Source organism: Microcaecilia unicolor, chromosome 10, assembly GCF_901765095.1.
Source record: "Microcaecilia unicolor chromosome 10, aMicUni1.1, whole genome shotgun sequence".
Lineage (NCBI taxonomy): Eukaryota > Metazoa > Chordata > Amphibia > Gymnophiona > Siphonopidae > Microcaecilia > Microcaecilia unicolor.
Window position 1 is genome coordinate 133,395,775 of NC_044040.1, and position 19,595 is coordinate 133,415,369.

The 19,595-nt window shown below is 40.5% G+C and overlaps 1 protein-coding gene across 6 annotated transcripts in view; it reads left to right on the forward strand.

Moving 5' to 3' along the window:
* The window catches only part of THAP4 (THAP domain containing 4), a 563,666-nt gene that overhangs the window by 235,122 nt on the left and 308,949 nt on the right, over positions 1 to 19,595 (forward strand). For all 6 annotated transcript variants that reach the window (XM_030215986.1, XM_030215985.1, XM_030215984.1 and 3 more), the window contains one exon: positions 5,518 to 5,677. In XM_030215986.1, the coding sequence (XP_030071846.1) occupies positions 5,518 to 5,677 (160 nt within the window). The remainder of the gene's footprint in view (positions 1 to 5,517; positions 5,678 to 19,595) is intronic.

Consider the following 19,595-nt stretch of genomic DNA (forward strand, 5'->3'; position numbering starts at 1 on the left):
CAAGCCACATATCTGGCAGGCGTAAACAACAGTCTGGCCGACAGGTTGAGCAGGATTATGCAACCTCACGAGTGGTCGCTCAACTCCCGAGTAGTGCGCCAGATCTTCCAGGTGTGGGGCACCCCCTTGGTAGATCTCTTTGCATCTCGAGCCAACCACAAGGTCCCTCAGTTCTGTTCCAGACTTCAGGCCCCTGGCAGACAGGCATCGGATGCCTTCCTCCTGGACTGGGGGGAAGGTCTGCTGTATGCTTATCCTCCCATACCTCTGGTGGGGAAGACTTTGTTGAAACTCAAGCAAGACCGAGGCACCATGATTCTGATTGCTCCCTTTTGGCCACGTCAGATCTGGTTCCCTCTTCTTCTGGAGTTGTCCTCTGAAGAACCATGGAGATTGGAGTGTTTTCCGACCCTCATCACACAGGACGAAGGGGCGCTTCTGCATCCCAACCTCCAGTCTCTGGCTCTCACGGCCTGGATGTTGAGAGCGTAGACTTTGCCTCTTTGGGTCTGTCAGAGGGTGTCTCCCGCATCTTGCTTGCTTCCAGTAAAGATTCCACTAAGAGGAGTTACTTCTTTCTATGGAGGAGGTTTGCCGTCTGGTGTGACAGCAAGGCCCTAGATCCTCGCTCTTGTCCTACACAGACCCTGCTTGAATACCTTCTGCACTTGTCTGAGTCTGGTCTCAAGACCAACTCTGTAAGGGTTCACCTTAGCGCAATCAGTGCATACCATTACCGTGTGGAAGGTAAGCCGATCTCAGGACAGCCTTTAGTTGTTCGCTTCATGAGAGGTTTGATTTTGTCAAAGCCCCCCGTCAAACCTCCTACAGTGTCATGGGATCTCAATGTCGTTCTCACCCAGCTGATGAAACCTCCTTTTGAGCCACTGAACTCCTGCCATCTGAAGTACTTGACCTGGAAGGTCATTTTCTTGGTGGCAGTTACTTCAGCTCGTAGAGTCAGTGAGCTTCAGGCCCTGGTAGCCCAGGCCCCTTACACCAAATTTCATCATAACAGAGTAGTCCTCCGCACTCACCCTAAGTTCTTGCCAAAGGTTGTGTCGGTGTTCCATTTGAACCAGTCAATTGTCTTGCCAACATTCTTTCCCCGTCCTCATTCCTGCCCTGCTGAACGTCAGCTGCACACATTGGACTGCAAAAGAACATTGGCCTTCTATCTGGAGCGGACACAGCCCAACAGACAGTCCGCCCAATTGTTTGTTTCTTTTGATCCCAACAGGAGGGGAGTGGCTGTGGGGAAACGTACCATATCCAATTGGCTAGCAGATTGCATTTTTTTCGCTTACGCCCAGGCCGGGCTGGCTCTTGAGGGTCATGTCACGGCTCATAATGTTAGAGCCATGGCAGCGTCAGTGGCCCACTTGAAGTCAGCCACTATTGAAGAGATTTGCAAAGCTGCGACGTGGTCATCTTGTCCACACATTCACATCTCATTACTGCCTGCAGCAGGATACCCGACGCGACAGTCGGTTCGGGCAGTCAGTGCTTCAGAATCTGTTCGGGGTTTAGAATCCAACTCCACCCCCCTAGGCCCATGTTTATTCTGTTCCAGGCTACACTCTCAGTTAGTTGGATAAATTGTTAGGTCAATCTCAGTTATGTCCTCGCCGTTGCGAGGCCCAATTGATCATGTTTGTTGTTTTGAGTGAACCTGGGGGCTAGGGATACCCCATCAGTGAGAACAAGCAGCCTGCTTGTCCTCGGAGAAAGCGAATGCTACATACCTGTAGAAGGTATTCTCCGAGGACAGCAGGCTGATTGTTCTCACAAACCCACCCGCCTCCCCTTTGGAGTTGTGTCTTCCCTTGTTTTGTCTTGCTACATATGGGACTGACTAACACGAGCCGGTTCGGTCGGGAAGACGGCCGCGCATGCGCGGTGCGCATGGGTGCGCGAGGACTAGCAAAGGCCTTTGCTAGTAAAGTGTTCCAATTGGAGGGGCTGCCGTGGACGTCACCCATCAGTGAGAACAATCAGCCTGCTGTCCTCGGAGAATACCTTCTACAGGTATGTAGCATTCACTTTTTCAAAAACCATTTACTCATGTAAATGGCTGTTACACTGGTAAATAAGTTACCTAGAAACTGCACACCCTGTGTGCAGATAAGTTTATTCCTCGTTTCACAAGACACACATTTTTACCCACATTTTTTTGGAGGCATTCCTAAGGCAAGGTTAAATCAAGGAAAGAAAGAATGTATGTAGGTTTGCATTTTCACAGAATAAACACCTACATGAAAGAGCAGTTGGAAATTTCTGCAAGTGCCTTTTGTGGGCATTTTTCAAAGAGAGATTATACTGGTACTTTCCCTTTTGAGACCTGGTGCAAAATCCACAGCTAAACATATCCTCTGTATATAGCACATGTGAGCCTTGATAGTAAGTATAATACATGGGACACATGAGATTTGTAGAAAGTTCTGGTGGGAGTTTGCAGTATGGATCACCTTGGGAGTCCTGGCAGGATTGGTATTTTTGTGGATCTGCAGCTGGGAATGGACATGGATATCCATGGAGTCTTGGGGATGAGGTTTCCATTAGAGAATGACATTGGGACAGGAACCCTCAGTAAACTGCAGTACATCTGCAGTAATGGTAATTTAAAAACAAATGTATGGAGACGGGTTGAGGATGGGGTCAAAGCTTGTGGGGACAAGGTGGGGGATGGTGACAAATTTGTCCTCATGTCATTCTCTGAGAAGTTTCCGACTAAGTGATATTCCATAAGTATTTACCTAGAATAGGCTTCAGATAGTTTTTCAACACCTAACTAGGTGATTCTCTAACCTGTCCTGAGGGAACTCCAGCTAGTAAAGTGTATTTGTATTAAAAACCAGTCACAGGATCTTATTAATAAGGGTTTTTCTTTCTAATTTTGTGCCTATGGTCTGCCGATGCAGAAAGCTAGTGTGGACAAAAGCATGTGGTAAATGAGAGCTCAACACACACGTTAGCAGGTAAGCGATGGAGAAATGGGTTCAGTACCTGAAATAACTCAGTGGACAGCACATAGTATGGTAACAAGCCTAAATCTATTCTGCAGCAAGGCAGACAAGTCCACAGGACATGCTAATGTAAGCATAATGTGAGAGATCTACCCGATCTGAGGCGGCACATAAGGGTTGGTTGCCCTGCTAGTCTAGTGGCCCCCCCTCCAAAAGAATGAAAATGAATGTTAGGAGTTTTCTGAGCTACTCCTTTGAAGCTGCTGTTAATGATTTGCAGAGATGCCAAGAGTGGCCCACCGTTATTTTGGAGATTGAAGGCCAATGTGTAAGGTTTTTCTCACAGACTCCAGGCAGGTCTATCACTAGTTCTGACACATGTACATTACAAAAACTAACAGTCTAATCAATACATAGAAAATAAAATGTATTTTGTCTACCTTGTTGTCTGGTCATTTTATTTTTCTAATCGTGTTGGTCCTAGAAACCAGTCTTCTCTTAACTCTTTTGCCAGGGTCTCCTGGTCCATATGGCATTTCTTCTCTGTTCATGTCCATCATTCATCTCCCTTCTGTGTCCCTGCCCCTATCTTCCTGCCATATCTTTATTCCTGCCCTGTCCAGCAGCACGTCTCTGTGTCCCTATCCACCCTCTCATGTCCAGCATCATATCTCTATATCCCTATCCCTCCTTATGTTCAGCTTCTTCCCTTATTCCTCCTTCCCCGTTATTCTCCCTTCCCCAGGACCAGCATCCCCTTTCCTTTCCTTTTCTCTTGTCCTCCCTTCCCCCCCTTCCATCCAGGTTGTGTCCTCTTTCTCTCACTTCCATCCAGCGTCCTGCCCTCTTTCTCTCTCCCACTTCCATCCAGCGTCCTGCCTCCTCTCTGTTCCTCCTTCTTGACCTAGTGCCCCTGTTGCTGCTGCTTCTGTAGATGAGCAGCAGCAGAGGCAAAAGAAGCTACACTCGCCGCAGAACCAGACGCTCCATTGGCATGGCTGCCAGCTCTGCCTCAGAACAGGAAGTGATGTCCAAGGGGTTGGGACCAGCAGCTGTGCCTATAGTGAGCCCAGCTCTGCAGTGAGTGTTGCAGCAATTGCAGGAGCAACAGGAGGGAGGTGAGGAAAGTCCCAGTGCTCATGCTGCACAGCAGTGAAGAACTACTGTGTGACATTTTTAAAAAATGGTACGTGTCCATGCATCCTAGAGGGAGCCCTGACCAAGAGCCAGAATGCATGTGAGGAGGGTTCAAATGCTTATGAGCATGAGAAGGAGCACAAATGCGTGTCACGCACCAAATGATGACTTGGCATGTCTGAAATTAGACAGCTGATTATGTTCAGGTAATATCGATGATGATTTGTCCTTTTGGAAAAATAAGCAAAGGTATTGGCCAAAACTAGCAAACTTGCACAAGGGATCTTGTGCATTCCTGCTACCAGCATGTCTTCTGAGAGCACATTTTCTGTTGTGGAAAGGTCTGTGGAAGAAAGGAGAATTCCAAATCTTGAGATTGTTGATGACTACTTATTCATCCACAGTTTAAAATCATAGCAGGACTTTGATTAAAATTTAAAAATATACATGTTTAATGTTTTTCTTTGGTTGTATTGGTTATAGGCCTACAAAAGTCCTTACATAATATATAAAACTGTAAAACATGCATGGGCAGGAGCAGATCTTGTGGGGATGGGGTCAAAGCTTATGGGGACAGGGTTGGGATGGAGTTTGTTTGCGGGGATGGCGACAAGCTTTGTCCCTGTGTTATTCTCTAGCTTGCATGTCATTTTATGCTCCTCACTTTAGTGTAAGGATCTGATGCAAGAAACATACAAGGGGGTTTCACCAGTGAAGGCAATAATTTTCTAGACCAGGGCTTCCCAAACTGTGGGTCATGACCCCAAATGGGGTTGCTAACTGGGTGGGCTGTAAATAGAAAAGTCATCAGCCCTTGTCTCCAGGTGTGATGTGCTTCAATGCCCACGATAATGGGGTTGTGGTCACCAGAAAGGTTCATAGGTGCTGCTCTAGACTCTTGTTTCTGACTAGTTAAACTGTTCAATGTAGTTGATGTAGCAAAATCCTTGTTGTGAAAAATGAATCCATAGTAACCATTTTCAAGGCATCATAGCTATTTTAATTACAGCTGTACCAAATAGCATATTTTACTATTCGGCCAAATACAAATATTGAAAAATATTATTCAACTGAATACGAATAATGGGCTTTGAGACTTAATAACAAGTAATAAAAGAAGTGATATGAAATCGGAGATCATTTCAGTAGGGTTATCACAGTAGAGCACCGGATTATTCGTATTCAAATGCAAATCATTATTCGGCCAAATACAAAAAATGTATGTGGAGCCAAGTCGAATCAAATACAAATATTCAGTACAGCACTAATTTTAAGTGCAGCCAGATTTTTTTCATGATGTCTTTAAAATATTTCACTTATATTTACAAATGCAAAACATTTAATTTTATAGTTCTACTGTTGTATGGCTGTAACTATAACCTTATCTTTCATGTCCTTTCTCTGTTGTCCTCAGAAATGTCTCTACTGAACCCCATTCTCAAGCCCTTAGTTTGGATGCTGGGGACCTGGGTATCAGAGCCCCCTGGAGATGGCATCTTCCCTACCATCCAGCCCTTTCACTATATGGAAGAGATACAGATCTCTCACGTGGGACAGCCTGTGCTGAACTTCATGTAAGTGTGACACTGCCTTCTTGTTCTTTAGATATCCAGCATCTATGCACCTGGAAATGGAAGACAGAGATGAGATGGAATTGAGATACTCTGAGCTCTGCTTACATATTTTGTCTCTTCTTTTTTTTTGGGGGGGGGCGGGGGGGAGGGGAATGAGGCAGGGAGATGATGGCACTAAATGACTGTATGATGCAAACTTGTAGATCTCATTGCGTTTAGTACACCATGTCTGCTCTGGCTCATATCAGTACTAACTGAATATTGCTTTTGTTGAAAATGATCTGATGGTCTTTATGAAAAAAAAAAAACCTGATGGCTCATTCAAGCGTTCTACTGAATGAGTGTTTATATTTCTAAAACCACTATCATAGTTGGTGATAATTGGTCCCTATTTAGAAATTGAATCGGAGAGGGTGAGGTATAATAGGCATGAAACATGAGCTTAAGTATTGTTTGAAATGAACTTGCTCTGTAATATGTTTGCTAAGATGAGGTGGTAGTTTTTGATCCATACTAAAGCAGAATTATAAATGTTATCCACAAAATCACATTTTTCACTCTCTAGTTGCATATTTTCAGGTGCATCCTAAGCAGTAACTTCAACACAAAACTACAAAAAAAAAAAAACTAGCCCCAAAAAGCCTGCCCAAATAAAAATACTTTCAACTTTAGCATGAAAAGATACGTAGCCTTAAGCTGTCTTATTTCGCCTGGTAAGATATTTCACAGTTTGGCAGCAGATGCCTATGATCTGTTGTTCCTAAGGACCACATCTAGAATCACATAAGTATTCTGAAGGCAAACCATTGGTCAAGCAGATGTTTCCATTTTCACCAAGAAAGCAGTGAGAGCTGCCAAATTTTTAAAAAACAGAATCAAAATCTTAAAACAAATACAGTACAATACGTAACAAATGTATGGACAGTAAAGCAGGAGTAATAAGTTTCAAATCCTGAGCATTAGCATTCTTTACCAGTTGCAGCGCTTCAAGAGTCAAATGTGGAGGACCCAGAAGAACAACATTGACATAATCAAAACATAGAAACTGTACACCTGCATCACAGAATGAAAATCAAAATCATTCAAATAAACACAGAGATGATGCAACACATGCAATTTTAAAAATATAGACCACAATATACTTTGCATGTCCAATCTGGTAGAAAATTCTAGCAAGATATGTCACTTCAGTTTTAACTGGAATTTCAACATCAGCCAAAGTGACTGACTGGAACTCAGGCACATTCTCTGAGGTGACCACCATGACTTCTTTGTTATGTAAATTGAACATAAGATCCTGTACCTTAAGCCAGTCTGCCAAAGCCTGAAAGTGAGAGTTAAGGGCAGTACCATAATACTCCTTACGAATGGAAAAAGGCACATAAAGCATAATATTGGCTGCATAAAGGTGACAATAACACATGTTTTAACCCTAGAACGCATGACGTTAAAAATATACATATTAACGTCATGGGGGGCCTTTTAGGCCCCCATGCACATAATGTAGAAAAACACACTTAAATAACTTTCACAAGTTTATTTCAAAATTGCTCAATAAAATATGAATAGTGGACAACATTTTAATTATAATTTTTCACAGAAAACACCAAAAAATCTTTTTTTTCCCAAATTTCACGCAAAGACATGAAAACACACAAAAATGCATAGAAATCTATAGCAAACTAGCTGCAGCTACATTTTTATTCTAACTTTCTTTTCTATTATATTAGTCTTCCAAACAATTCTGACATGTTATTTTTTCAGAAGAGTGTTCTTTGCAAACAGTTTCCTTACAAGTGGAACAATATCGCTCAGTTTTCCTCTCTGTTTCTTGGACACATGAAACAACGCTTTCGTTTTCTTTCTCCTGGCTCTGGAGTAATCTGAAACTGTACGCCACACCGTTTCATTGCTTCTTTAGTTTTCTTTGGCAAGCATTTCAAGTCGCTTCGCTCTATCATGTGAGGTATTACAAGTTCATGACAAAGGTCCTTCAAGAATAAGCGTCTCCTGTCCTTCCTCTGTGCATGAAATTCAGGATGAGTTTCTGTATAAATAATGAATGAATTTAGGGCTGCTACATCAAGCATATTTGAAAATAGTACTACAGGCCATCGTTTTGTTTGCCTCTTACACGAATATTCTCCCACCATCTCATCCATTTTATCTACACCTCCTTTTGTTGCATTGTAATGCAGGATGATTTCTGGTTTCAATTTTTGGTTATTGCTGTCAACACTGCAATCGTGATGCATGGTACTGAGTAAAATTACAGATTTCTCCTTCTTTGCCTTGTAAGATACCAAAGTCGCTTTGTTATTGAATCCAAAGACACTCTCATAAAGTGCTCGCTGACGATTGTGTTTGAGTGCTGCTGGAATTTCTCGTCTGTTTTGCTTTATAGTACCAACAAGTGTAATAGCTTTTGCAAGCAGAAAATTGCCTAGTTCAACATTGGTGAAATAATTGTCCATGGTGATGTTTCTACCTGAATTGAATATTGGAACAGCAAGAGTTTTGACTATTTCAGACCCCAGATCCTTCTGTACTGGTGCACCAACCTCTTTGCCACAGTAGATTACGCCATTTATGCCATAATAATTTGCAGAATCACACATCCAGAAGATTTTTATACCGTACTTGGCTGGCTTGCTGGGCATGTATTGTATGAATTTGCAGCGTCCTCTGAACGGTACAAGTTGCTCATCTACAGTAACATTAGTACTAGGATTGTAAAGTTTTGTGCAATTTTTGATAAATATGTTCCAGATATAACTGATAGGGGCTAATTTATCTGTTTCAAACCTCGCTGCACGAGTTCGCTTATCATCAAAGCGAATGATCCTTCTAATTTCCTCATATCTGCCCACTGACATTGTCGCCTTATAGTGTGGATCAGAAAGTGGGTCCAGAAATAATTCTCGTATTGGGACATCATACGATTTTTGACTCCCTGCCAGCAGGAAAAGTCCAATATATGCATAAAGTTCCTCTTTTGAGATATTTTTCCAGGACTTATTTTTTGCTGAAGCGATACGTCTTCCTTCTAGGTTTGAACATAATAGGACCTCTTCTGCAATATTGTCAGAAAAATAAGTACAGAATACATCTTTAGGGGTAAAGTAACTGGGACTTCCCACAGCTCCTTGAGCCTGTCTCACAATATTGTGTATTGGAGTACGTCCGACTAATGTAGGATTACTGTCCCAAAAAACATTCGTTTTGGATGTTCTACTTATCACTTCTTGAGGATCCACTAGATTCACTTCTTCATCATCAGAAGAATCACTGGATGAGGATGTTTGATTAGCTAGTGGCAGATATTCTTCATCAGACAAAGATAGTTCACTTTCATCATCGCTTTGAAACATAATCGCTTCAATCTCTTGGTCAGTCAGACACTTGGAGGAAGACTGTGCCATTGCTGACTAGATGTTAGAAAATGAAACAGATTTCCTCTCAACAGCTTATCTTATCACAGGTCCTTCAGCAATTAGCTCACAGTGTATACTGTCCTCAGAGTTCAGAGGACCTGAGGTGATGTCATGGCCTTATCACTCCCTCCAAAAATCACATGACATCCTCACATGTTATTATCCACACCCTGGCCCCTCCACCAGCATTACTGAGTACAAATAAAGTAACTTGAGACACAAACACTTCTGAGAACATGATAAAAACAGCGGGGGCCTAAAAGGCCCCCAATTCGTACAGATGTAGTTTTCACCAAACAAGCATTGTTACACCATAATGCCTATGAAAAAAAATTATATGAACAACTGGATATTATCAACAATGACATACTTGAGTAATACCTTGAGTTTCAAAATTCTAACTAAAGTAATTTTGCAGATAATAGCAAAAATGTAAGCATGGGGGCCTAAAAGGCCCCCAATATGTGTTCTAGGGTTAAAGAGAAAAGGCTGCTTGTATCCCTTCCCAAATTAGCATAAACCAGTCATTCTCAACTGGGAGAGGTAAAAGAAACCAATGCTATATATGAGAAAGTATATTCTTTTTATTTGCTTATAGTTTCTTATGAGAGATTAATACAGTTTTCTGTCTGCATCTCTGAAATATTCTTCTGAATCGGTAGCTTATATCATCTGTTTCAAACAATGATTCTTTCTCTGCAAAACTGTCCCTCTCACAGCTTATCTGATTTCCAGCATTCTTCTGCTGTTTACCTTAGTCTCCCTCCCAGGCCCGCTTGCCTGTCCCCTAAGGGTATCGTAAATTCCAGAGATCATGCAGGCTCATCAATCTTTAACAGACTTCAGAGTTCTACATCTCTGACGTACTCCAGAGTTATACAGACTTTATCAATTTCTGACCTTTTAACCCATTTCATAATGCATAACTTGTGCTCATATACAACTCCCCCCTTGAAGACCTTGTAAAGGACTTCACTTATGGTTTATGACCTTGGTGTTACAGAAAACATAAATCACAGCCTAGTCCTGCACCTAGGACGTGTCTCACCTTTATTTCATTAACTTAGTCTACATATTCTGTGTTAGTACTCCGGCCGCAGGCTGGCTTAGGTTGCAGGCCATTCAGATTCCCTTAGCAGGATGAGAATCCAGTTCCTGTCTTTTACCCGTCATGGCATACGACCTCATGAGCACTAAAGGGCGATATCAGTTTCCTGCATAAGTGTCTAAATCTTAGTCACATTGTTGTGTGAGTCACAGTTCATGCCAACTGTATAGGCAACATATGACAGGTATTGGGTTATGTGTAACAAGGTAAGATGGTTATAGTGATATGTATATATTGCCCTTTTTTAACCTTCCCCGGGCCTTATGTTACTTACAATGCCTTCCCATCTGAATAATCCTAGAGAAGGACAATAATGCAGAGTAAAAGAAATCACAAAAAATTTAAATATTATCTTCAACATTTTAAACCTCTGCGTCAATATGTAGTCTTTCATATAGAGCATATTGATGTCCTATAGGTTCTTTCTTTCTTAGAGCAGTTTCAATTAATTGTTGCACTAAACTCCTAATACAGGGTGTTATGCAGCAGATAAGAAGTACAAATATAGCAACAACAATTATTATTGCGGTTAAACTAGATACTATAAAAGTTTTCCATTTCCCAAAAATATTGTCCATCCACCCAGTCTAGGTGGTATCTATACCAGAATTCTCAGCAGGTTCATGTGGCATCTAATTGAGCAGCAATACCTTTAACTGCATCTCGAGTGTAATTAATGAAGCGCTGTTGATTATAATAAATGTAATTAATCCAATCAACATTCTTGTTAATAGTGGACCCCACCAAAACAAAGAGGATCAAAACCTGCAGCAATTTGGTTGCGGGCCTTGAATTCGTCTGGCACCCCCCTTGGTACACCTATTGGGTCAATATAAATTCTATCATCAAAGGAACCAGGGACTTCTTGCTTCTTTCTAGAAAGAACTGGATTATCAATTGATTGGGTTACTATGGTAAGTGGAATTACTAATTAGACTAGACCACATTTGCCTTGCCAGTTGGTGGGCAGCATTGAGTATAAGGTTTTTGTTCCACAATATCACCATATGTCTGCCCGAGTACGGGAAAAATCAGAAAATACAAGGTCAGTGGTAGAGGTCAAGGTAGTGTTACATAGTGAAAGGTTACCAATTGAATAAGGATTCAGGATTTTTTTTTCTCAGGTTAGACAGAGCTCAAAAATTGTCCTAGGGACTGGTGGTCTGAATACCGGGGGTGTTTTTGCTCCTTTGGGTAGGTCGGGGAACTATAGACTGAGGGAAAGGCAGTGTGGTTCAATAGTTTTACTGGAACCCTGAAGCAGTTTTAATGTGCACATGGTTCCATTGTAACCATTTACCAAATTTAAGGCAAAAGGGACTGCTTAAGGCTCAGGGCGAGAAGCAGAACAAACATAACAATCAGATACGTTTAAACACCGGATAGTATACTGAATCCAATCTAGCCACACATTAGCTTCACCGAAACCAGTCTCAAGAATAAAAGTTTCCTTAAGGCTGGTTACATTGAGGAGCTTAATAGGAATCTTTGCTTCTGAAATTTGAGGTAGTAAATGATTAAGTGAACTAATATTAGATAATAAGTACAAGGTTACATTTTCCCTCTTCACAATACATTAGCCCATGTCGTGCATGGAGATGTATACTGACTCATTTCAACATAAGTATACAAATAAACATAATGTTGACAATACCATCGTTGCCAGTCTAAAGATCCACAATTGGCTATACTACAAACATCCAATTGTAATGTGACTAGGACATGTGTGCTGATAGACGTAAAAGTATGAATAATAAAAAGCCAATAGTCCCTAATCATAAACAGAAAAATTAACAACAGATAAGACTATGTGAAAAATTAACAGATAATACTTTCTAGCCGTATTAATACCAGCGCGAACACAGCTATGCCCACAAACAGTAGTCCCCACATAAGTAAACTTAAGGGTCTGTGGCTCCAGGCACTGTTGTTTCAGGGTTGGGGCTGCATAAGGCAAAGATGTCTGTACAGGAGACTGGTTGTCAGTTCGCTGCTGTGGCTGACAGGGCCTCAATTCAGAAAAGTCCAACATAAACAGGATCCTTCCAAGTTTTATGAGTATAATGTTTGTGGTGTACTAGATTTCCTATTTTCAAGGCCTTGGTATTTGCTGTACCATCCCCCTTCTGTCTGGCAGTTCCTGTAAAATGCAAGACAGAATGTGATTAGAAAGTTATAGTGCAGTGTAGGGATTATGCCGTGGGGATGCTCACACAGGCAGGCATCATGTTGCATCTAGAAGACTTCCATTTAGAGGGCCGCATGGTGTCCAGGAAGGTAAATAGTCCATATAATAGTTGTCCAATTCATGAGGAACATGTCATTAACTTAAGGATGTTCTCAGATTTCATTCGTTGCACAGTTCAAGGTATATATAGGATAAACAATCAGTTGCATAAGTAATATTAAAACTGAGTTTGTTAACCAAAGAAAGAAATTAATATATGAGTTTATACCTAGTAAGCAGAAAGGACTTAGCGTCAGAAGAAGAGAACCAAAGAAAGAAATCATCATGACTCAAAATGTAACTGAATTAATTAAAGATTATACAAAAAGTGTAATATTCCATCAAGTCAAACCAACAGTTTAAATGCTAGAGTTTAACAATTTACCCAATAAATGGAGTATGTCTTTAAAGCACACAATTGAGTCCAACTAAAAGTATCCTTCCAGCAATGCAGCTGTAGATGTCACTGTTTGGATACTAAACAGTCCCATATAAGATTGGGTCTTGCCACGTTTTATGGGTGAAATTCTTTTATACCAGCTGGTCAGGCTGATATGTGTAAACAGGATAACATGATGCTTCTGAAAGGTGTCAACTTCATAGTAAATAAGGGTGCTTTGAATAAAAACAATTAAACAGAGCAATGTACTTAATATCTGTCCAGTTCCTTTCAATGCTGTTCTCAGGTTTTGTACCCTATACAATTCTGTTATAGTTAATTTAGAATAAAATCAATTGGCATTCTGGTCTTAACTAAAAGAATATATCATAATTCAGATACATATTCCTGTTCAAACACTTCCATATATATATTCACGTTGCTCATTCTTTCTAGCTAACTTGCAATATCTTTTCTATACATGCTGTTATACCATCATGCCCTCCTTCCAACATTTTTCAGCTCATTACAAATAGACCTCATTTTTTTAAAAACATTTCCATAACTTTCTACATAAAATTTTCCAAAACTAATTGGGAAATTGCTTCCAACTTTTTCACAAGGTTTCTCCATTCAATTCAAAACATAATTTTAAATCTTTATCATAGGGCTATTACAAACAAGCTTCTTAAAAGCATTTAGATAGGCACATTTCATTTATGGAAAAACAAATTAGGGAAAAATAAAATTCTATATTTGTAGTAAGAAAACTAATTCATGGCTGGCATAACAAAGAATATTAGAGCATCAAGTAGTTAGGAGTACAATTTTTCCATGTATACTAAACAAAAGTGGAGTGGAGGAGTGGCCTAGTGGTTAGGGTGGTGGACTTTGGTCCTGGGGAACTGAGGAAATGAGTTTGATTCCCGGCACAGGCAGCTCCTTGTGACTCTGGGCAAGTCACTTAACCCTCCATTGCCCCATGTAAGCCGCATTGAGCCTGCCATGAGTGGGAAAGCGCGGGGTACAAATGTAACAAAAAAAAAAAGGGCACAAAGAATACAGAGAAAAAAAGGGAAAAATAATTCAACATGACGGCTGTTTACAATGATCATCAAAAATTGTATATATGTTATTTTAAAGCATTCCTCATGTTACTGAAATAATATGGTGAAAGAGAAAGTAATTTAAACCAATTAGGGGCTAGGCAATCACCTAGAAAGACACTGTCTGTATTCTGGGGCAGTATAAAACATTTTCTCTCAAGGCACATAAAATATCTTAACTTCGTAATCTAAACATTCATCTAGATTTACTTTTCCTGTGAGGCAGTTTCTGTAGAATCTCAGCTACCTGAGGTAGAGTGACACCGATATTAATGAACTAAACAGATTAAGTACTTCAGCAGACAAACGTTGCCTTGCAGAAATCACAGCAAGACAAAAAGTTCAGCAGGACTGTGTTAAATCCTGTGGTGATAAATCTAATACCATAAAGGTAAAATTTTGAATGCAATACAACAAAAATCAAAGTTAAAAAAGAAAAAATCCTAGCGAAACAGACAAAAGACATAACCTATAGCTGTACAATCCAGATGGGGCAAAGAGATCTTCCAAGTAAAAGGAATCTCTAAGGGTATGCCTAAAGAGAAAGAAAGACCCTAAATTCTGTACTGAATGTGAAAACAGTACACTGCAGCTGCAACCAACACATTAAAAATATTGATAAGAGACAGAATATAAGTAGTGAACATACCTATTATGGAATGAAAAAAAGAAATCTTTTGTTATAGTGCATACGCAACTAATTTGTATTCAGAAGAGAAACTTTTTTATATGTACTTATTGTATTACCCACAAAATTGGAGAGAGAGCAAAAAACAGGCAAAAGTGACAGACTAACAAGTGAAAAACAAAGAATTAAGAGGTTATAAATTAGATCATACTATTGAAATGCAGTACCGGGCATATCCTTTAAATAAACATGGTGTTATTCACAAATATGCATAATAAATTACCAAAATAGTGAAATAGAATTATATGCAAAAGAAAACACTGATGAGAGTTAAGCCAAAATAAATGAAACCGTAAAACGAAACTGGTCTGTGACTGGGTATGGTTTTTTTCTTTGATGAGGCAAAAATAGTGCCAGGCCAGCAGTTAACCGCTTCAGACCAAGAACAAAAGGCAAGCCAAGCCTTTTCAGTACGGCGGGATCTCAAAGCTCACACAAAGAAGAAAACAGAAAGCTATGTACAAAGGGATAGGAAAAGAAACTTTGCTTACAACTAGAATTAAATATATTCCCAGTTACAGTGCTGTAGAGCCATAAAATCAAACATTAAAAAAAAAACCCAGGATGACAAAGAAAGCCTTATGTGGCCACATAGAAGGGATTCTCTTTAGCAATCCTGTGCCTTTTTCCCTTCTTTTTATAAAACACTATAGCATGAGTAATCCAAGGAGTCAGAGCAGAAAAAAAAGAAGCATGGTTAGGAACAAAGAAAACCCAAAGAATGTGTGGGGAAATATTGCCTGGCCAATTTACTTCAATTCTTCGAAGGAGTAAACAAACATGTGGACAAAGGGGAGCCGGTTGATATTGTGTATCTGGATTTTCAAAAGGCGTTTGACAAGGTACCTCATGAAAGGCTACAGAGGAAATTGGAGGGTCATGGGATAGGAGAAAATGTCCTATTGTGGATTAAAAACTGGTCAAAGGATAGGAAACAGAGAGTGGGGTTAAATGGTCAGTATTCACAATGGAGAAGGGTAGTTAGTGGGGTTCCTCAGGGGTCTGTGCTAGGACCACAGCTTTTTAATATATTTATAAATGATTTTAGAGATGGGAGTAACCAGCAAGGTAATTAAATTTGCTGATGACACAAAGTTAATCAAAGTCGTTAACTTGCGACAGGATTGTGAAAAATTACAGAAGGACCTTATGAGACTGGGAGACTGGGCTGCTAAATGGCAGATGACGTTTAATGTGAGCGAGTGCAAGGTGATGTATGTGGAAATAAAGAACTCGAATTATAGCTACGTCATGCAAGGTTCCACGTTAGGAGTTACGGACCAAGAAAGGGATCTGGGTGTCGTCGTCGATAATACACTGAAACCTTCTGTGCAGTGTGCTGCTGCAGCTAGGAAAGCGAATAGAATGTTGGGTATTATTAGGAAAGGTATGGAAAACTGGTGTGAGGATGTTATAATGCAGTTGTATCGCTCCATGGTGCAACCGCACCTTGAGTATTGTGTTCAATTCTGGTCACCGCATCTCAAGAAAAATATAGTAGAATTGGAAAAGGTGCAGCGAAGGGTGACTAAAATGATAGCGGGGATGGGACGACTTCTCTATGAAGAAAGACTAAGGAGGCTAGGGCTTTTCAGCTTGGAGAAGAGACGGCTGAGGGGAGATATGATAGAGGTATATAAAATAATGAGTGGAATGGAACAGGTGGATGTGAAGCGTCTGTTCACGCTTTCCAAAAATACTAGGACTAGGGGGCACGCAATGAAACTACAGTGTAGTAAATTTAAAACAAATCGGAGAAAAAGATTCTTCACCCAACGCATAATTAAACTCTGAAATTCATTGCCGGAGAACGTGGTGAAGGCGGTTAGCTTGGCAGAGTTTTAAAAGGGGTTAGACGGTTTCCTAAAGGACAAGTCCATAAACCACTACTGAATGGACTTGGGAAAAATCCACAATTCCAGGAATAACATGTATAGAATGTTTGTACGTTTGGGAAGCTTGCCATGTGCCCTTGGCCTGGGTTGGCTGCTGTCATGGACAGGATGCTGGGCTCGATGGACCTTTGGTCTTTTCCCAGTGTGGCATTACTTAAGTGCTTATGTAAGATTTGAACAAAAGTCAAGCCACATAAAAATATATTTAGCAAGAGTAATTACAGCAGATATCAAAGAGTTATTCTGTGTTGGCTCTGGGATGTCAAAATGAATTTAATAGTTAAATTGTGTCAATAACTACTACTACTACTTGACATTTCTAAAGCGCTACTAGGGTTACGCAGCGTTGTACAATTTAACATAGAAGGACAGTCCCTGCTCAAAGGAGCTTACAATCTAAAGGACAAATGTACAGTCAGTCAAATAGGGGCAGTCTAGATTTCCTGAAAGGTATAAAGGTTAGGTGCCGAAAACAACATTGAAGAGGTGGGCTTTGAGCAAGGATTGGAAGATAGGTAGGGAGGGGGCTTGGCGTAAGGGCTCAGGAAGTTGATTCCAAGCATAGGGTGAGGCGAGGCAGAATGAGCGGAGCCTAGAGTTGGCGGTGGTGGAGAAGGGTACTGAGAGGAGGTACAATAAGTCTCTGCCAAGTAAATTTACGGGACACAGTAAGGCAGACAATAAAAGAACTATGACTGCCTATCCAGAGAAATGAATTTTAACAAACCCATTTTGATAACATACTCATGGGATAGCTTTAATTCTGTTTAGGAACTTCATAGGGGCATTGGCCAAAACTAAACTGTACGAGGCTGAGAATAATTCAATTAATGCTTTTAAAGTGGCGAATCAAAAGATCCATGCACTGGCCGACAAAAATCAGTTTGTTTTTGGTTCCATTTATGGAATTTAGTACGAGTCTTAGGAAAATCTGTTTTTTCTAGTGGAAAGCATTTAATTACTTTCTCAGGAGGCGTGGCCATTATGAATGTATTGGGTGTCTAATATTTTAAAACACCTATTCTCACAAACGAGACTTAGGACCTACTAGGAACTTACTATGAGCCCTGGTATTTTAGAAACACCCACGACTGATCAGACCGTAGAACCTACCAGCTGGGCTTGCTCGCACTTTTAATACTGTTAACAAAAAAACAATTAATATGTTAAAAGAGGTTTCGTAACTTACCCTTCTGCGTGCTAAACGCACCTATTGGCGTGCTAATATGGAAGCGCGTTACCACTCCTGGGGTAACGATCGCCGAGTGGCTTATCCAGCACTCCCTATATCCAATCAATTTCACCTGTCCAAGTCAGCTCAAGCGTCCCAGAGCCGATGACTCCTCTTCGGAGTTCTCCCGGAGTTTCACTTATATATTTCTCCCCTCCTAGGATTTCAAAGGGACCCAGAGGTCACTATTCCCCTGGTCCCTTGTACCACCCTAGGATTATCACTGTCTTTCCACTCTCACTCCAGTGTCCCAAATATCCACTACTCAGTATTGTGGAGTGTTGAAAGACTAGTGGTGTTTAGTATTTTTACCACCTCTCTAAACTATAATATATAATATAACAGCTTTAGAGAGATAAAATACAAGGCTACACATATGAGAAAGCAATGTTAAAAGATTTATTACTTACCACTGTGCAGGCAAACCTGCACTGGTGATGTCCCAGAAATCCTGACTCTCCGTTACACGTCAGAGGACACCCATGTTTTTAAAGAGAAAAGGCTGCTTGTATACCTTCCCAAATTAGCATAAACCAGCCATTCTCAACTGGGAGAGGTAAAAGAAACCAATGCTATATATGAGAAAGTATATTCTTTTTATTTGCTTATAGTTTCTCATGAGAGATTAATACAGTAACATAACAAGATGTTTTCTGTCTGCATCTCTGAAATATTCTTCTGAAATGGTAGCTTATTTCATCTGTTTCAAACAATGATTCTTTCTCTGCAAAACTGTCCCTCCCACCACAACTTCTCTGATTTCCAGCATTCTTCTGCTGTTTACCTTAGTCTCCTTCCCAGGCCCGCTTGCCTGCCCCCTAAGGGTATCGTAAATTCCAGAGATCATGCAGGCTCATCAATCTTTAACAGACTTCAGAGTCCTACATCTCTGACGGACTCCAGAGTTATACAGACTTTATCAATTTCTGACCTTTTAACCCATTTCATAATGCATAACTTGTGCTCATATATACACATCATAATACCTAAACGGGTCACAAATAAAGATTAAATAGCATAGAGAAGAGACAAGAACCCTGTGGTGCTCTAAACTGTATCTGCTCAACTAGATTGCTTTTTTTCTGTTCCTGCCAAGCTCTGATAAAGGGGAGGGGCATTTTTACATAGCTGAAACTGCTAGAATTATTGGCAATATCTAGATTTATTCAAAAGGAAAGTTATTAATATCTAGGGTAGTTTTAAAAGTTTAATAAACTGTAAGGTCCTTGATCAGACACTACCATTTGGGTCCATTAAGCTAGAGAATTCCCTTGATAGCAGCACTTAGCTGACACTTTGGGACTTATAAAAAGCAAGGAAGAGGGAACAAAAAGAGGAGAAGGTACCCAAAGAGAAAAGACACTCACAAATCACTAAACCCAAAACACATACTAGGAAATGTAGTTGGAAAGCAATGACCACAAATGCTCACAGTCTAAGCAATAAAATTCATGACCTTCAAGCCCTGATGTTGGAGACTGACTTGGACATAGTTGCAGTCACAGAGACATGGCTCCATGGTTCCCATGAATGGGATGTAAACATACCAGGCTATAATCTTTTTAGGAAGGATAGAGAGGGACGTAAAGGTGGAAGAGTAGCTCTGTATGTGAGAGATGATATCGCAGCAACTGAAATGACAGGGAAGTGGGGAAAGGAAGAAGCAATATGGATCACCTTAAAAAGAGAGGATAGAACCTTGGTCCACGTGGGTGTTGTCTGTAGACCCCCGACACAATTGGAAGAACTAGATAAAGATCTGATCGCTGATATTCAAAAGTTGGGGAAGAAAAGAGAGGTGCTGTTGTTGGGAGATTTTAATCTGCCGGATGTAGATTGGAAGGTTCCGT